Below are 19,839 nucleotides of genomic sequence, written 5' to 3' on the forward strand. Positions count from 1 at the left end.
GTTTGCTCTGTAGATGCTCAAAAACGTTCCCCCCGCTTCCTCCTTTTAACTTATTTTGTACATTGTATATATTAAGTCAGAGAACTTTTCAAATATAGTTTAATAGCATTTAGAAACGTTTGACTACTAGGAAAACAATTGCTATGCCATACATTCAGAGTGCCCCTCCCCCTCAAGGCCTTGCCATCATTCACAAGTGACTTGTTAGTCTTGCAGGTAAGACAGGGACAGGACAGTTGTGGGACTCAGGCCATGATAAGAGCAGTCTCCTGAGGTCAGAGAATATGTGTTTCTTTTTGTTTGTTTGTTTGTTTTTTGTTTTTTTGAGATGGGGTCCCACCATAGCTATCAAGCCTGTCCCTGAACTAGCTCTTGTAGACCAGGCTGGCCTTGAACTCACAGGGATCCGCCTGCCTCTGCCTCCCGAATGCTGGGATTAAAGGCATGCGCCACCGCCCGCCCGGCTGTGTGTGTGTGTGTGTGTGTGTGTGTGTGTGTGTGTGTATGTATGTATTTTGAAACCACTGAAGGCAGGCTTCCTGGCGCCTCTTCCCTGAGGTCTGGCCTCATCATGATAGACCTGCTGTTGTAAAGGTGTTTATTCTGCAGATTAATACAGAGTTGACAAATTCAGCTATGTCCCAGCTTCAAACTTAAACCCAACCGAAAACATCCCAAAGTGGCGGGGCTGACTAAATTGTAGCAATTATTTGCATCTTCGATTCTCAGTACTTAATTCAAAAGCTGGCTCTGAAAATGTTCGCTTTGGTCGGAGTATTTGGTGAGGACATTTGTATGTTTCTTCAGTCTGCTGACAGCAAAGGAAGTGTTCTGCCTTTAGCCGAGGATGGGTAACCATGTTTGAGGGGGGGGGACATATACGAAATTTGTTCAGCGATTCCTAAAGATGCCCAAAGCGGCAGTTTTGTCCTGTTTGGCCTGACCCACGTGATTACCCTTGGCCGCGAGGTGGGGAGCAGCGTGAAGTGTGCAAACGTAGCCGTGCCATTTGTGGGTTAGACCAAACGTGGCTCACTGAGGAGCGCTGATGGAGGGCTGTGTGTGTGCCTGTGTGTGTGTGTGAGTGTGTGCACAGTCAGAACTCTGCCTGTGATCAGAATGGAGAGGGAAGTTCCTTCTCAGGCCCCTCCCCATTCTCTGTTCCTTCACCAATGCCGCGCGTGCGCTTGGCCATAGACCCCTTTCTAACAGCCGCATATTTCTGGGTACTAATTTTGTCGGCAGCATTGTGTGTCGGACGTTGACACTGGCTTGACAGCCCCATCTCTGATTTCTGGGCTAGTTTCTCAAGAGTTTTTCATGAATATGCACCAACACGACATTGCCATTCTGCTGTGGAGAGAAAGAAAACTTTTGGTGATGAAATAATAAAGATTTTAAATATCCATTTTAGCTTGTGGATGCTTTCATAATAAAAGTCCAGTCTCTGAAGTGCACTGACCGTCTAACCATTTAATATCTTCTCTAGTGCTGAGGCCCATAGCCTATAGCCCATAGCCTCAGCACTAGAGAAGCTGAGAAGAGGATCGGGAGTCCAAGGCTACAAGGCTACGTAGGACCCTGAAGGCCACGTAGGACCGTCTTAAAAACAAAAAAAGAAAGAAAGAAAGAAAGACAAACTAGTAGCATGCTAGGAAGCAAGCATGCTAGCAGATCAAACCTCTGCGGAAAGTGAAACCATAGTAACAACGGTGCCGTGAGGCTCTGTGGTCTTGAGTGGTGATAACGGGCTGGCCCTGTACCATACTTGTATCCTGTGCAGCGAGACTTGGTGAGTGCCGGTTACTGTTGCCCGGTCTGTGCCTTAGCCCCCGGGCTCTTTGCAGTGGCTACCGTTGGTGAGAAATTCCAATTCCTGTTTCTTCCACACAAGCTTCCTCTGGTAAAGACAGGAACTCCTGTTAGAGGAACTATGTGGGCCGGGGATGTGGTGCTGGGTATAGAACGCTTGCCCCACTTAACCCAACCAGGGTAGGAGAAGTAAATCTTCTTGAAAAGGTAACTAGCTCTGGCTTTATTTTAACCATTCGACAGACACATTAAGGAGATCATACACTTGCGCTTTTTATGTAATATTTTGCTTTTTCATTGGTTATTAAGGACTGTAGGGGAGGCTCCGTGAGTCAAGCTACGAACAACCTGAGTTTAATGCCAGGGACACACATGGGGCAAGGAGGGAGCCAGCTCCTGATGGTTGTCCTCTGACCTCTGCACAACCGCCGTGGCACACTTTGACCCCACACACACACACACACGCACACGCACATTAATTTTTTTAAGTTACAAACCAGCAAGATGGTTCCTCGAGTAAAGACTGACAATCTGAGTTCAAAACCAACACGGTAGGAGTGAACTGGGGCCGGGGGAGATTGCTCAGAGGTGGAGAGCACTTGCCGCTCTCTGGAGGACTGGCTTCAGTTCCCAGCACCCACTTGAGGGCTCATAGCCATTCATACCATCCAGATTAATAGTTCCAGGGGATCTGACACCCCCGTCCCACCTCTGTGGGCACCAGCATGCCAGCACTGTGCATACATAAATGTAGGCAAAGCACTCATACACAAAAATCTTTAAAGAAAAGAGTTTTAAAGGGAGAGACCCCACTCCCTCAGGCTGTCCTCCGATGTCCAGATGCCCACTGTTACAATAACCCCACATACACCAGTAACACTATCTCAACTTTTTTCTCCTTTTAAATGGCTACAGCCTGTATTTGGGGAGAGGTTATGTTTCGGCTGCCTTAAATTGACCCTCGCACTCCCTAGTTTAGCTGGTTTCTAATTTGCTAGCGTGCACTAGGTTAGGAAGAGTGGTGCATTGTGGGGCAGATGCTCTGACTCAGCTACAAAACATCTGTGCATCACAGTGCGACGCTGTGGGCTGGGCGTCGCTCGCTCACTTCCTGCACAAGGGAACTGCTTTCTGAACAGTGTTCTTCTTGCTGATGTCGGCCTTAACTATCCGGATAATCTCAGATCGTGAGCAACAAGAGCAGGCTGTGGAACACCGGCAGAAGCCTCTAATTAAGCTTCCTACACTTGAAGGTAGGAGCTCCTCCGCTTTAGCCTCACAGACTGTAATTTATCTCTCATTAAGTATCTCCTCGCCATTTGTAATTACAAAGTGTTTAGGGCTGAAGGTTTGGGTTTGTTCAGTTACATTTCTTATGGGTGCATGTATGTGTGTGAGCTCGTGTGTACCATGACGTCTTGGAGGAAGCCAGAGAACAGCTTGGGAGCTTGGGAGGGCTGGTTCTCTCCTTTCACTACAAGGGTCCCAGGGATCGAACTCAGGCCGTCAGGCTTGGTATCAAGTGCTCTCAACAGCTCGCTGGCCACGGAGTTTATAATTATTGTAATTTTCCCTCAAGATTATTTTAATTTCATTTACATGTCTGTCCCAGGGATGAGAGAAAGCGTGCCCATGAGTGTGGGAGCCTGCCAAGGCCAGAAGGTACCAGAGTCTCTGGAGCTGGGGTTCTCAGGTGCTAGTGAGCCACCTGATATGGGAGCTGGGAACTGAACTGGGTCCTCTTCAAGAACAGTCTTCATCTCGGCCACTGAACCGTCAGTAGTTTTATTATTATTATTATTATTATTATTATTATTATTATTATTATGTTTGTTGTTTGGTTTGGTTTGTTGTACTGGGAATCGAACCCATAACCTTGTGCTTGCTGAGCAAGCACGCAACCACTGAGCTAAGTCCCAAGCCCACTGAAATTTATCTTTACAAGAAAATGACTAATCCTGTTTTGCTTTCAATCTCCTGAAGATAATTTAGAAAAATATCCTTGGATTTTGAACCACACACTATAGTTTTAAAAAGAGAGAGAGGGAGAAAGAAAGCAATCAGATTGTTAAGCCTTTTAAGTCCTGTGGAGATGGAGTGGAATCAAATTCAAAAATGGTTTCCGTGAATGAGAGATCAGGACCACAAAGTATGCTTTTTCAGTTAAAACTGTTTTCTGGTTTGTGTTCAGTTGTAGTACTGATCATGAGAAGTCCTGCAGTTAGCACTGTGAGGGAGGGGTTTGTTTAGTTCAGAGCAGTAGAAACCGTCAAATGGGATGAAACAGGAAAGAAGAAACCTGCGTGCTTCCATGCATTTGTTCTTGTTTTAAGATTTACTTATTTTTGCTTTATGAAGGTTATGTTGCCTGCATGTGTGTCTGTATACCACATGTATGCAATGCCTGTGGGGGCCAGAAGAGACCCTGGATGCCCGGAAACTGGAGTTACAGATGGTTGTGAACCCCGTGTCGGTTGTGAACACCCCGTGTGGGTTCTGGGAACCTGGGTCCTCGTCAAAAGCAGTAAGTCTCTTTCTGTTTACTCATGTGTTTCTTTCTGAGACTGGGTCTCTTTGTAGCCCTGGCCGTCCTGGAACTCTCTGTGTAGAATCTGCCTTCCAGGTGCTGGAGTTAGCAGTGTGTACCACCATGCCAGGCTTGCCGGAAGTGCTCTTAACCACAGAACCATCTCTCCAACCCACCATGCAATTGTCAAGAACATAGCTATTTAATAAATGAGCTACAATGTGCTTGGCATTTAATACAGAAGCAGATGGCCATTGCATAATGTCATGTAAATGTAGCCGTGGCATAAGAATAAGCATAAATTTGTGAACTGCCCCCCACCCCCTCCCCACGGAACAGAAGTTTTCTGGAAACCTAGGTTTGCTTCAAAGATTTGAGGCCATGTTTTAAAAACTGTTCACAGTTAAAACGGCTTCCTGGGATTAACCTAAGACAGGTGGACTGGCTTTGGCCATGGTCTAACTCGTCTACAAGAAGCATCTCCAAGAGTCTCAGTTGGTAGAGTGCTTGCTGTATATACATGGACCAGGGTGGCCACTCAACCCCCACATAGAAAGCCAGGTGACCAATGAGTGTCTGTAGCCCCAGGACTTAGCAGCCAATTTCTGGCACTCACTGACCAGCCAGCCTAGTCAAAACTGAGTTCTAGGTTTATTGGGAGACTCTTGTCTCAAAAAAATAAGGGATAGATAGGGCCATCGAGGGAGAAAGCTGCCATACCTGTGGCCTCTGTGTGCCCGAACACCTCCACACAAACATGCACTCACATACATGTATATAGAACAGGTGCATCTTTGAGACCTAGTTACCAGCAGAGCAGTGAAAATTGAGCCATTGGTCTCCCATCAGGAGAGGGATGTGATATTAAAGCCATACGTTCTATTAGTACTGGCATTTGTCACCAATATAAATAAAAGTAATTCTTTTCAAGTGTATTGCTCAGAACAGTAATTTCAAAGTAGTCGTTTTTTAAAAAGCATGGCATTGTTAATGTCTGTAGTTTCAGGGCTGGGAAGGCTCTCAAAGGGAGATTGCAAGTCTGAGGATAGTCTGAACTACAGAGACCCTCAAGAAAACTAAGTAAGCGAATAAACGCATAAATTGGAGCACATAGTCTCCCACTTACCTAAATGGTGAAATAAGACACCGCAAAACAGATCAAAGGATGCAAGCCCTTGTCTCTGTAAAGAGAGAACTGTGGAGACTCCCAAGAGAGGATTTGAGAAGCAGTAGTGGCTTTGACAACCGCTGCTTTTTTTAAAGAGAGAGCCACCACGCCCCAATGGGCTGGTAACTCAGCGGCGATTGGCTGAAGGAGCGGAAGGAACTCCCACAGCATCTGTAAATAATCCTGCAATGATGGTTAAATTTCTTGCCACGTAACATGTCCTTCACCCCGCACTACCTCTCTGACTTAGCCAAAGAATGGCCATCATAATGACATGTTCATAGATCCTTTTACCCTCCTTGGCCACCAGCCAGTATCTCTTGACCACTTCCGGCTGAGGGGGAATTCTGTGTCCACCTTGGCTCTTCTGGGCTGTTGGATATTGAGAGAAAGTACAGAAAACTGCCTGGGTAAGACTGTACAGAGTCACGCTGTCTCTGTTCATCAGATGATGGTTCCTGGGCCATATGCTCTATGCTAAGATTTGGGTTTGTCTGTCTCCTTGCCTCAGTGTGAGTAAGTCTTGTGGGCCCATATTTTTCTAGATGACACTAACTCAATCTCAATCTCACTCTCTCTCTCTCTCTCTCTCTCTCTCTCTCTCTCTCTGTCTCTCTCTCTCTCTGTCTCTCTCTGTCTCTGTCTCTGTGTGTGTGTGTGTGTGTGTGTGCTGGAGACTGAATCCAGGGCCTTGACATATTAACCATGTGCTCTATCCCTGAACTATGAGCCAGTTCCTGTACAATGCCTTTTATAGTGGAAGTCATCCCAGGTAAGCAGATTCGTTCAGTTGGCACACAGACATTTTTATTTGAACAAAGCATGTGTTTCTTCTAGCACGTACTAGAATGGATTAAAATTAGTGCACTGGATATGGTGATGAGGCTTGTAACCCCAGTGCTCAGAGGATGGAAGCAGGAGGGTCCTGGTTTGAGTCTAAAGTGGGCTGCACAGTGAGGTGGTTTCTCAAAACCATCCAAACGTGTGAAGAAAAAGTGAGTTGACGTAAAGCCAATTTAAAGAAAAGTCAGTCTGGAGCTATGACTCAGTAGGTCAGGTGCTTGGGGAGCGAGCATCAGGACCCGAGTTCAGTCGCCCGCTCTTACATAAAAAAGGGAATAGCCGCGTTGGGGAGGCAGAGACAAGGGGATCCCTGGACTTGCTGGCCAGCCAATCTAGCTGAACCCGTGAGCTCAAGGTTCAGTGAGGGGCCATGTCTCAAACAATAAAGCGGAGAACAATTGAAGATACCCAGTACTCACACATGTGCCTGTGAACACACAACACATGCTTTTGTTTTTTAAAGAAAAAAGAATAATTATATATAGTCCAGGTAATTATATATAGTCCAGGTGTCCACAGGTGTGGCATTACTTCCTGGCTACGTTGGAGGTTCTGATACCATGAGTAGGTATATGTTAAACATAAGAAATGTTTATTAGGGTGAGCCAGGGAGAGGAAGGACCGCTGCCTTACAGTCCTTACAGAGACTGAGTTTGCCTCCTGCAGGCGGTCTCTCCCTGTGCTACATTTCAGTGGGCTTTGGTTTCGGCAACTGCATAAGTAGTTACTAAGTGTTTGGTGGTGTCCCAGTTTGGTTTCTGTTGTTGTTTTTGTTTTTGTTTTCCCCATGGGGAAGAAAGGGCTTATTTCACCTTACTTCAGTCTGTCACTGAGGGAGGCTGAGGGTAGAACTCAAGGCAGAGATCATGGAGGCGTGCTGCAGACAGGCTTAGCTTCCGCGGCTTCTTCAGCCTGCTTTCGTCTACAGCTCAGGAGCCCAGACATGCCCACACTCCATCCAGCCTAGTGGAGACAGCCCCTCAGCTGAGGGTCCCTCTTCCCAGATGGCTCCGCTTTGAATCAAGATGACGCAATAATCGACACAGGTTGGTTTTTCACTTTTTCTCCACTGGGAATGATAAGAGTCTTTCTATTCTTCTATCCAAATTTCCAAGTTTAATCCTGCATGGATTAAACACATTAGTGATTGGCTTCATGTTACCAATAATGCATTGCTGTCTCACTAGGGAAAGAAAGAAAAGCACTTCCCCTTGGAGACATTGAACCGACAGCGAGTCCAGATTTGGATAATCTGCTTCCCGCTCTGTGTTTTCTGTCCTCTGTCTGTCCCTTGAGTCTGTGTCTGTGCATGCCCTGTGTATCTGTGTGTTTTGTTTGTGTCTGTCCCTGACAAAGGGCTTTGCCCATGCGGAACAAATGAGACAATCTGCAGAAACACTTAACAGAGTTTTATAAGGGACTAAGCCACTAGCCCCAACTGGTCCCAGCTGATCCAGATAGCAAGTATTAGTGTTTATCAACCAATAAATGGATGCTTTCAACGTTTATGGTAGATCTTAGATTTCTTTCAACTTTGAGATTTCAGAAGCTCAGGCCAGGCCCAGTGTCTCTCTCTTCCTGCCGCCTGAAAATCCAGATGTAGAACTCTCAGCTCCTTCTCCAGCACCGTGTCTGCCTGCACACTGCCATGCTTTCCACCATGACGATAATGGACTAAACCTCCGAACCTGTAAGCCAGCCCCAGTTAAATGTTTCCTTTTTAAGAGTTGCCACAGTCCTGGTGTCTCATCACAGCGATAGAAACCCTAACCAAGACAGCTGCTTTCAGGAAATGATACACCTGCATTACCTGGTCAAGGACACAGAAGAGCCTATAATTTAAGATTACAACTACTCATTAGCTTAGGTTGTAAAAGTTGGTTATGTGGGAAGTCCAGGGCAAATAAAGTTGGTTGTTACATTGTCCCCTTAAAGGCAGGTTAAACCAACAGTCTGAGTATACAGTAAGACAGCCAACTTAAGTCTTCCGTGACCTCAAGGTGTATTATTAACTCAGCTGTGAGGTCCAGCAAATGTTCCAGTCTCTTAGGATGTAAGAGACATTTTCAGAATTTGGATGGCCACGTAGACTAAATTTTTCAAGCTTGTGACTAGGGATGAGTTTGTGGGACAGACTAATAGGACATGGTTGAGTTTTGTCACTTCTGCTTTGTGTCTGATATTCTCTTTGTTTTCTGGCTGATTTGAGTAATTTGTCTGTTTAAGGTTGGGTCTCACTGTGTGGACCCCAGTGGGGTCCTGTCCCCCAAAGAGTTGAAGGTAGTTTTCAGGTGACACCTCAGTATTTTTCTCAAGAGGATTGTTAGGAAAGGCTAATGCTGGACCCGACAGCTCTTTGGTTTACTGTTTGAGTTGTGAGCCGCCATCCCTACCTGCTTCTGCTGGGATGTGACAGCATCCACCGTCAGGGCCTCAACAGAAGCCAAACCAACAGGACCAACCAATCTTAGACTTTGAGTCTCTAAACCTTGACACCTAAATAAACCTCCTCTTCTTCATAAATTAGCCTGTCTCTAACATTTCACTATAGCGATGAAAAGTCGGTTCCTGCCAGATTACCTTAATCCACATTCCAGAGTCAGTGGGGCCCATCGGACACTGGGCATTTGAATCTCCATGTATTGAACATCTTCATGTGGTTTATGGTACTTGGAGGCTTTATCTGAGTTTTTATTTTGTTTTGCTTTGTTTTGGGTTTGGGTTGTGGTTTTTTTTGTTTGTTTTGTTTTGTTTTTTGTTGTTGGATTTTTGTTTTGTTTTTTGTTTGTTTGTTTGTTTTTGGATGTGGTGATAAGGACTGAACCTAGGACTTCAGTACTGGGCACACATTCGTTGAATTATGCCCTCCACACGCACCTTACGTTTTTTTGATTTTTTAAATATTATTTATTTATTATGTATACAAGGGCACCAGTCCTCATTACAGATGGTTGTGAGCCACCATGTGGTTGCTGGGAATTGAACTCAGGACTTCTGGAAGAGCAGGCAGTGCTCTTAACCACGGAGCCATCTCTCCAGCCCACACCTTACATTTTTATATAAGCTTCCCTTCCATATCTAGAAAAGTCAGTCCATATGCTTCTCTGCTTTGCACCCCAGTAGCAACAGAACAGCCTGTTTCTATTGCCGTGGAGAGACTCCATGACCGCGACAACTCTTATAAAGGAAAATATTTAATTAGGGCTGGCTTACAGTTCAGAGGGTTAGTCCATTATCAAGGCAGAAAGCATGGCAGCGTGCAGGCAGACACGGTGCTGGAGGAGGAGCTGAGAGGCCTACATCCTGATCTAAGGCAAGTGGCAGAGAGCCTTAGCCTGGCCTGGGCTTTTGAAACCTCAAAGCCCACCCCTGGTGACACACTTCCTCCAACAAGACCACACCTCCTAATCCTTTCAAATAGTGCCGCTCCCTAAGCATTTCCCTTTGAACCTATGTGAGCCATTCTTATTCAAACCACCACAGTCAGCAAGTACATTTCTGTGGCCAGCCATCATATTTAGCCATCCAATACTTAAAAACTTTTATCTTGAAAAAAATTGAAGTACATTAATCATCTAGGCATCCTCTGGTGTTTTCTAAGCTCTGTTTCATGGCTGAATGAGATGGAAGGCGGGGGGGGGGGGGGGGGGGGGGGGGGGGGGGGGGGGGGGGGGGGGGGAAGATTTCAGTTACGTTTCTGTTTTCTCTTCACTAATAGAAAAAGCAGAACACAGTACACCCCAGGGAAGATACTGTTGTAAGAACAGCACAGCCGGCTGAGAGAGGCAAGGCTCCGGCCCTCCACGGCCAGCATTATGTAGGCGATGAGGAGCTGGGTGTGGGCCCAAGTGAGGGCTCTATAGAGCAGCCGCAGGGACCAGGAGCTGATCCATACACTGGCAAAAGTGTGAATCGCATAATCGGCTTCCACCATCACAGACCAGCATAGGAAACCAAACACTTGTCCCGGGTGGAGCCCGTGCCACCAGGCGGAGAAGGCAAAAGTCTGCAGCACCGGCCAGCGCCGGCTGTTCTGGAAGATGAGCCGCCTGAGCCACCGAGCCGTGCTCCGGTTCCACTGCCTCGCGAACAGGGAGATCCTGTGGGTAGTTTCCAGGGTCCACATGTCCCCGTCGGGGATGTATCCCTCTTCCTCCCCAGACCTCTGGCCAGCCTCAGACCCAAAGCCCGCCGCATGGAGGAGAGAGTCGTCCAGGATCCAGTGCGAGTAGTAGGTGAGTTTGAAGAGCCCGGCTGTGGACCACATGACGTAGACGCACTCCAGCTGCTGGCAGTCGTCCAGCCCGGCTCCAGCGCTCACCACCGTCCTCAGCGCCACCTTGAGCCACTGCAGCGCGACGATCTGCAGACCCCTCCAGGTCAGAGCCCGCAAGGAGACACCGGGCTGCAAAGGGCTTGATCTTTCAACGCAAGCCTGAAACCTCTGAAAGGAACACAGGGGGCCTCCCAGGAGGGCAGGGAAAAAGAGCAAGTAGCTGAAGTAGGGCAGAGCCTTACGTAGGCACTCAGACAAAGAACTTCTGTTCCCCGAGCCGCCCGAGGCTGCCTCCACCTTCCCCTCATGAATGTCCAGTGAGAGCGACGTGACTCTCTGCGTCAAGAGCATGAGGGAAGAAAGAGCGACGTAGAATCTGAAAGAGATTTAAATGAATACATGTTTGAAGCCACCCCGGACTTATTCTCTCGCTCCTGTCCCGACCTGCCCACAGATCTCATAGCAAATCATACTTCACAAAGACTCTTAGAGTCTATCAGAACCAAACATTTTTCCAGGACAAAAGCACTAATCATTGGTTGGAAATGTAAAAAAAAAAAAAAATGATGAGGAATACTATGAAAAATATTGACGATAATTTTTTGACACAGGGTTTCACTTGTAGCTCTGACTGAACTTGAGCTCCCAGGGCTACTCCTGACTGCCTCTAAATGCTGGGAATGAAAGCATGGTGCCACCATATCTGACTGGCATATATATATATAATTTTTATTTTTATGTGTATGGATGTGTTGCCTGCATGTAAGTCTGTGTAATATTTTTGTGCCTGAGGAGGCTAGAAGGGAGCATCAGATCCCCTGGAACTGGAGTTATGGATGGCTGTAAGCTGTCATGTGGGTGCTGCGAATTGGATTTGGGTCTATTTGCAAGAGCAGCCAGTGCGCTTGACCACTGAGTCTTCTCCCCACCTCCTGGTTATAATATCTTAGAATAGCTTTAAAAGGGCTGGAAAGATGGCTCGGTGGGTTAAGGCACTTGATATTCTGAGTTCAATTCCCGGACCCACATTTTTACTTTTTTTTAAAAAAGAAATTCACTTCTTTTTTAAAAAAGAAGAAAGAGGAGGAGGAGGAGGAGGAGGAAGGAGAAGAAGAAGAAGAAGAAGAAGAAGAAGAAGAAGAAGAAGAAGAAGAAGAAGAAGAAGAAGAAGAAGAAGAAGAAGAAGAAGAAGAAGACTGGTTCTCAAAAGTTGCCTTCTGATCCTGGCAATGGTGGCTCAAGCCTTTGATCCCAGCACTCAGGAGGCAGAGGCAGGTGGAGCTTTGTAGATTCGAGGCCAGCTTAGTCTTCAGAGTTTCAGGACAGTCAAAGCTACCCTGTCTTGGAAAGCAACAACAATTATTAATTAATTGAAGTGTTCCTTTAAAAAAGAAGAATGGCTTGTAAATATTAGGGTCAGAGCTAGCATAGTGATACACACCTGTGTTACTGCACTCAGAAGGCTGAGGCAGGAGGACAATGAGCTGGAGGCTTGGCTATACTATAGAGTAAGTTATAGAACATCCCATATATAATAAAATAAAATCAATAAAAAGAAATTTAAGACTGGAGATATGGATGACATTTGTTACCAAAGAAACAAGAATTAGTAGTGAGATGATTACAGGAAGTTGAAGTTTTTAAATCAAAGTCAGGCCCTGGCTGTGATATTCTGGTGACTGGAGATGTGTGCTGAAAAATGCATTGGGGTGAGTGGTGGCTCATAAGCCATTGACGTTTGCATCAGGGTGAGTATGTATGTTTGTGTCTGTGTGTGTCTGTGTGTATCTACGTGTGTGCCTGTGTGTGTATGTCTATGTTTGTGTGTGATATGTCTGTGTGTGAGATGGACTCTGTCTGTGTGTATCTGTGTGCATCTCTGTGTGTGTCTATGTGTATCTGTGTGTGTCTGTGTGTGTGTGTTGTATGCATGTGTGGAGGCCAAGGGAGAACATGGGATGGGTGTCCGCTCTACCACTGTCTACCCTATTCCCTTGGTATACAGAATCTCTCACTGAACTTGGAGTGGTTGTCATCAGGCCCCATGGTCCTCCTGTCACCTCTCCTCCCCCAGCAGACACACAGAGCTGGGGTGGCAAGTGCACACACAGTCATGCCTAGCTTTGTCCATGCATTCTTGAGGTCCTGAGATCTACACAGCAAACAGCAAGCATTCTTGCCCACTGCGCCATCTCTCTGCAAAGTCTGAAGTCTTGGCCAATACTGTCATATTTTGTTGTTTGTTGTTTCTGAGACAAGGCCTTATGCATCCCAGGCTGGTCCTCAATTTGCTACGTGAGCATCATCTTGAGCTCTGGAGCCTCCTGCCTCCACTTCCTTGTGCTGGAGTTACAGGCAGGTGTCACCAAGTCTGGTTTGTCATAATAATTCTTAAAGGATTCTAGAGGCAGTGGGAGTGGCAACTCCAGTGAACTAATAGCTTAGAACCAGACAGGGAACCTGCCCCGTGCTGTCATAGCCTGTATTCCCTGAGTGGCACAGACCTATGCCAGCAGACAGCCACGGGGCGCCAGAAACACTAGGTGGCAGGAATGCAGACAAAGATACTCATTCCCCTAACCTTGTCAGCTCCCCTGGCTCATGACACATCACTAGTCTGTAATTAGCTCTTGGGTTTTGTTCTTTATTGGTCCCTAGATGGGGTCGATATCCTTCTTGTGGGTGGAAGAAGAGATGAAAGAGCTGAGCCGGGGTAAAGAAAACACACGGCGGCAGCCAGGCCCTCTGTGGTCTGCCTGGGCCCAAACTGCCAAGGCTGAGACGAGCAAACTGTCTTCACTGCCAGGCACAATGACAGTTACAGCAAGTGCCAGATAACTGAGTCTCTCGACAGCAGCACGGAATAGCTCTGTGCAGTCACGGAGCCGCTTTGGCATTGATTATCTCTACCGCCGCAGCCTTTCAAGAAAGCTATCGCCAACTCCGTTATTCTTTGTCTAGGAAAAGAGACTGCGCCTTGGGAAAAGCTAAATCGCTTAAGGGCATGCTCCGCGGATGCGCAAGGATTAGAGTCAGCTCAGCGCAACCGAACCAACAGGCGTATTTACCCCACAGGCGGAGGCTCTTGTAGGTAGTATTCGGTGTAGTGAAGACCCAGGTGGCACAGGGTCTGCCAGCCCATCTGAAAGCCAAAGGTCAGCCTATGGACTTCCCGCGGACCGAGTGAGCAGACCAGAGCCACGGCGCAGAGAGCAGGGGTGACGACGAGCAAAGCATAGGGACCCATGGCGGCCAAGGCCAGGACACCTCCTCCAGCCAGGAGAAAGAGGTATCTGAAAGAGAAGAGATCACAGAGGTGACGCTTAGGACAGTGCAGCAATGAATTCCACTGTCGTCATCCCTAGGAGTCTCATACAACGTGTAAAGAAGCCATGTTGTGCCTCAGCGAGGCATCCGCTCTGAAGGGAATAAAGCGCATGTCCCCTTGCCGCAGGAGACAAGTCCTGCTTCCTCCCTTGGTGACCCTGGTGACTCTGGCATGCGTGTCATACAAGTGACTGTAACCACTAAGAGCCTGTGGTAATTTGAATGAGAATGGCCCCCCCATCGGCTCATATGTTTGAATGCTTCATCCGCGGTTATTGGGACTTTGGGGGAAGGTTAGGAGGTGTGGCTTTGTTGGAGTAGTGTGGACTTAGTGGAGGTGTGTTTTGAGGTTTCAAAAGCCCACAGCAGGCCCAGTCTGTCTATCTGTCTGCCTCTCTCTCTCTCTCTCTCTCTCTCTCTCTCTCTCTCTCTCTCTCTCTCTCTGCCTGTGGATCCAGGATGTAAGCTCAGCCCCATGCCTGCCTGCCTGCCTGCCTGCCACCATGCTTCCAGACGGGCTGATAATGGACTATATAACCCTTTGAACCCGTGCAAGCCCCCAGTTCAATGCTTTCTTTTCTAAGACTTGCCTTGGTCATGGTGTCTCTCCACAGCAACAGAACAATGACTATGACAGTCCCAGACAGCTTGCCGATGGGACCACTCACGATCTAACTGAGAAGCACTGTGAACAAAAGTGGGGGGTGCGGAGGAACTAGCAAGTCCCCCACCCCCAAAGCAAAGACCTTTTCCTCCTCACAAGGTGTCCATCACCCCGTTTATTTCAGAGAGCTGGAGAGAGGAGACACAATGCCTCTCTCAGGTAAATATTTGAACACATGAGCAGCAAACCTTTCTGTTAGCCCTTCGTCCTCAGTACTGTACGTTAGCTCTTAGGAGCTCATACTTTGCTTGGTTGTTGGGATTATTTTAAGTTTCTGTAGATTATTAATCTCCTTATGAAAATTCTATAGTCATTACCAAATAGTCCTTCTCTCCAGCGGAGGACTGCTCTTTCCTCCCATTCTTCATTCATTCCCGCCTTCCTTGTGCCACCGCCTCACAGTCTCTCTTCTTCATCTCATGCAATGGAGGCAGGAGAATGACAAATTCTAGGGTCAGCCTGGGCTTTATAGCAAGTTCCAGACAAGCCTTGGACTATATAGTGAAACCTTGTTTCAAAAAGACGGAAAGAAAAGGAAGAAGTCATCTGGCCTGGCTTTGTCCATTTAGTCAGTTTCCCCCAGTTTTCCTTCTTAGTATCGCTGCCTTCCTAGTGTAGATTCATTGCCACTGAAGTAGTCACGTGGTCAACATGTCTTCCATGGTGGCGAACAGTCTTCAGATAGCCAGGGAAGGAAAAGTATAGTGTAAGGTGCCCGCCTCAAAGCAACAGTATAGGTCCCAGTTCTTGCTCAGAAACCTCAGGGAAGGTGTGCAAAGTCTGGGAGAGTCCATTTTGTGTGGACTTGGTTCTTCTTTCTGCATTATATGGAGGTTTTTATTTTGATTTTGACAAATGAATAAAGCTGGAGGCAGGCATCAGAATACCCACAAAGTGGGCTAGGCCAAGCACAGCGAGGTGGGCGATCAAAGCTTGCATTTCTCTAGTACTCGGAACCCAGAAACACACATCCCGGGGTGTGGGTACAGTGCCAGACACATGCCAACCACAGACACTTTCCTGGGACACCAGCAGATGCCTCGGTGTGAGAAACTCGGTGACATAAAAGTTCCAGAGCATTTGAAGGCCTTCCTTTTTGAGCCTCTGCCTCGTCACCTCAATTAACACTGTGACCTAAGCCTTCACTTGCTCTGTGTGGTGTCTTGAGTGAGAATGACTCCCATGTGCACATATAAACATCAAATACCTACACGTGTCTACAGTGTAGGATGTATAACTTATTGAGGGCTTTTGATTTCATTTCTAGGCCTTGTGCTAGTAATGAGCAGTACTGAGGAGGCTGAGAACACACAATCATGAGTTCAAGGCCAGCCTGAGGTATACAGTGAGACCCTACCTCAGAAACAAACAAGTAGACAAAGGCAAGGGTTAGGGCTGTGACTCTGGTAGCGAGCCCTTGATAGCATGTCCAAGGCTCTGGGCTCCATTTCAGCACTGACGTGAACTTGGCCAAGGTACAAGGCTTTTTTTTTTTTTTTTTTTGTATTTTATAAGTAAGGACAAGTGTCTCAGGAAGCTTATTCCCATATACAAGAACTTGTTGAGAAAATTAAGACTCAGGGCTGGAGAGAAGGTTCAACGGTTAAGAGCACTGGCTGCTCTTCCAGAGGACCTGGGTTCAATTCCCAGCACCCACATGGCAGCTCACAACTGCCTGTAGCTTTACACCAATGCACATAAAGTTAAAATAAATTATTTTTTAAAAAAAGACTCAACAGTCTTGGGGCTGGAGAAATGGCTCAGTAGTTAGGCATGGTTATGCTCTCGTAGAGGACCCGGGTTTCTTTTCCAAGCACCCAAACAGAGTGGATCACAAGCATCTGCAACTTCAGTTCCAGGGGATCTGATGCCCCTCTTGTGATTTTCATCAGAGCCACACTCAGACAGACACACATGTACAAAATAAATAAATAAATAAATAAATATTTAAAAAAAACTCAATGAGACAAGAGTTAAGGATACTCTCAGCTCTAGAGTTAACCCTTACTTTTAAGCTCACCACAGTCTAATGCTTTGTGAGTCTTCAAATATAGAAAGTTTATTTATAACGATTCCCCTGAAGTCTGGTGGTAGTGGTGCATACTTTTAATCCCAGAATTCAAGAGACAAAGGCAGGCAGATCTCTGAGTTTGATGCCAACCTGGTCTACAGAGTGAGTTCCAGAACAACTAGGGCTGCAAAGAGAATCCCTGTTTGACAAAACAAAAAACAAAACAAACAACAAAAAATCTGTTCCCCTATCGTCATTCCCCAGAAACAAGGGTAAGGACCATCTACAAGTTATGAACACAGGATAACATACCCTAATTTAGTCAAACCCAATAATTACAAATATTAAATGCAGCTATATTTTATTTAAGATGATCCCCTAGGTCTAGAAAGCGGTGCTTAGCGGTAGAGAGCATTTTCAGCATGTGCACTCCTGGGTTCCACCCTGAAACCCACACACATGCACACACATGGACACACATGCACACACATGGACACACACACAGCTCCACTAAATAAAAACCTTAGCTTCCTAAATAAGAAAAATTAGAAGGCCTATTGCTTAGGGCAGTCGACTGTGGGCTTTTCAGAGGATCTTCCACTAAGCCCTCTTCAAAACAGAGTGTGCTTCCAATGCATGGAGCTTCATAAAGAGAACGTATAATCGTCTCTTCAGTGACACCAATTTTAGATCAAACTGAGCTATGCTTTACCAAGATTTGTTTTGATTTATTTCTCAAAAACAGAGAAACAAAAAGCCAACCAAAGGCAAATTTTAACACTCCTACTTTGTTATAAATGTATACACAAGTTATATTTTCCAAACAGTTAAATTTCATGGCACGCACAATCCTACAAAACTAAGACTGCTGAAAACTAACCAGGATCTGTGGTCAGCAGAGAGGTAGACATTTCCAGACTTCCCGTATCACTCATCTCAGTGTCTCTCCATTTCCCATTTCACACAAACCTACCTATCCATTTTTGAGTCAATGTAAACATGAAGTTAATTTCTGAATCAGTTTTGTGCTAATCCAGAGATTCTCAACCTGTGGATCACAACCCCCGTTGGAGGTCAGATATCCTGCATGTCAGATATTTACACTATGATTCATAACAGTAGCAAAATTAGTTATGAAGTAGCAACCAAATAATTTTATGGGTGAGGGTCACCACAACACGCGGGATTTTATTAAAGGGTTGCAGCGTTAGGGAGGCTGAGAACCACTGCTAATCTATAGACAATTGTTATCAAGCAGCCAACAATTGGTCGCAAGGCTACTAAGCACAACCCGTGCATAAAGAACAAATTGAGAGTAGTTGTTGGGTGGCCTTCTCATTTAGAGAACACTCTATGCTTTCTACCCTATTATTGTACTTCTAGATGGAAAAGCAATATGAGCCATTCCACCTACCTGGCCCGGGTGGAAAAGGAATCCACGGTGCGGAGATAATTAAACAGAAGTGCAAAGGGGAAAGCAGCCCCTTGATAAAATGATATGGGATGGAGGAAGAAGATCCAGAGCCAATCCATCATGAACCTGGAGCACGCGGTCCTTCCTAGAGTTCTACCCTGTGCCCTCCTGCAAGAGAAGTCAGAGCCGGGCCCTCTCTGGCCTCTTTACGGGGTGCAGAAAGGCCTGAAGGAGCGGCGTCTCTGGCCTCTTTACGGGGTGCGGAAAGGCCTGAAGGAGCACGGTGAAAGGGAAGCTCTGGCGATAAGCAGTGTAAACTTGATAACGGTCCTGATAACTGACCGAGCCATGGAAACCAAATCACACTGCGGTGTTCCCGCACCTTGCTGTGTTTACCGAAAAGTCGCTCTCAGAGGTTGTACCTCGCGGGCAATGTGGCATATTATTTGCCTTTCCAGCCACCACACTGTCATATATTTTCTTCACTAAGTTGATGAAAATAAAGTCTATTGCTGTGGACAAACAGGTCCGGACTAAGTACAAAAGGAAGGCAGATCCGCAAGACAGAAAACAAGATTCCTCTTCTCAACTGCGTCTCTCACAGCCCCTTGTCTTCCATAACAGCACCTTCCCCACCCTCATCATGTACCTATATCCTGATTAATTTATTTTCTGCCCTTCATAAGCAAAGCGAGAGCTCTACAACGGGCAGGACCCTATTGCATTTATTGCAATATCTCCAGCACACAGAATAGGAATACAAACCTATTTTGTATTAAATAAACATTTATAGAGTTAAGATTTGAAGGACGAAAAACTGTGGGGAGGAAATACTTAAAGAGAGTATTTTATTTGAGGGATGGGTAATGCTGAGGAGATGTCCTCAAAGCGAGACAAGAGTGAGAAGCTGTCTCTTAGCTAGTGGAGACCGGTCTGCTTAGCCCAGGACATTGCAGGGCTGACCTTACACAGTGGGGCTCAACCCATTAGGGAGGGAGTTAACCACACGTCAGACACTCTGGAGCTAAAGAAAGAACAAAAAGTATTCAGGATCTCACTCTCAGCTCTGGGGGAGACAGTTCTGCTGAAAGCCAGCTTCGACAAAACTCGTACGTTCCAGGGTAGGAGCATGAGGATTAGAAATATTAGGCAAAAGGAACAGAGATGTAGGAGATAGAAGAGACAGAAACACATGGATGCTGAATTCACCTGGTTTATTCTTCCACACGCTTATACACTTCACTCCAAAAGGGGAGGAGGAGGCAACAGACTTCATTAACATGATAGAAGGAATAGACTTGAATTCTCCAACCTTTGATCCACGTGGAGCAGGATCCACTTCTACAGCCAAAATACTAATTCTCCCAGATAATCTGGGTGGGCCTGATTCAATCGATTAAAGACCTTCCGGATAGCACCGAAGTTTGGAGTTGCGGGGGAGGATCCCACTTTGGGGCAGCAATTTAGACATCCAAATGTAAAGTCCCAGCTCGATGGACAGGTTTTGCTCTTGCGCAGCAGGTCCCGAAGAAACTAACTCCTTGCAAAACCGTCATGATTCATATCTTCTGTTGATTGTTTCTCAGAATGAATCCTGTCTGTGCCATCTGGGACTTGAAGGATTAGAACAGTGGTTATTGACCTGTGGGTTACAACCCCTTTGGGAGGTTGAATGACAGGGATCGCCTAAAGACCATCGGAAAACACAGAGATTTACATTACGATTCCTAACCGTAGTAAAATTACAGCTATAAAGTAGCGACGAAAGTAATTATATGGCTGGAGGTCACCACGACA

General features: G+C 46.3%; 1 protein-coding gene and 1 long non-coding RNA gene across 3 annotated transcripts; one reads left to right on the forward strand and one right to left on the reverse strand.

Annotated features, from left to right (window-relative positions):
- The first annotated feature begins 2,624 nt into the window (after positions 1 to 2,624).
- Positions 2,625 to 18,565, forward strand: LOC148118346 (uncharacterized). 2 transcript variants are annotated; one of them, XR_015736224.1, is made up of 3 exons: positions 2,625 to 3,065; positions 4,171 to 4,336; positions 13,285 to 13,701. It is a non-coding gene; the product is annotated as an uncharacterized LOC148118346 (long non-coding RNA). The 2 variants fall into 2 exon arrangements; XR_015736223.1 differs by lacking the exon at positions 13,285 to 13,701 and adding an exon at positions 18,012 to 18,565 and having other exon boundaries at positions 2,627 to 3,065.
- Mboat4 (membrane bound ghrelin O-acyltransferase MBOAT4) lies at positions 10,026 to 18,164 on the reverse strand. The gene is made up of 3 exons (XM_048456570.3): positions 18,043 to 18,164; positions 13,695 to 13,919; positions 10,026 to 11,002 (listed from the first exon to the last, which is right to left on the reverse strand). The coding sequence occupies exons 1-3, from the start codon at positions 18,162 to 18,164 to the stop codon at positions 10,036 to 10,038; spliced, it is 1,314 nt and encodes a 437-aa protein (XP_048312527.3). The 3' UTR covers positions 10,026 to 10,035.
- Positions 18,566 to 19,839: the final 1,274 nt, after the last annotated feature.

Source organism: Myodes glareolus, chromosome 23 (genome assembly GCF_982192425.1).
Source record: "Myodes glareolus chromosome 23, mMyoGla1.1, whole genome shotgun sequence".
In the NCBI taxonomy this organism is placed as follows: domain Eukaryota; kingdom Metazoa; phylum Chordata; class Mammalia; order Rodentia; family Cricetidae; genus Myodes; species Myodes glareolus.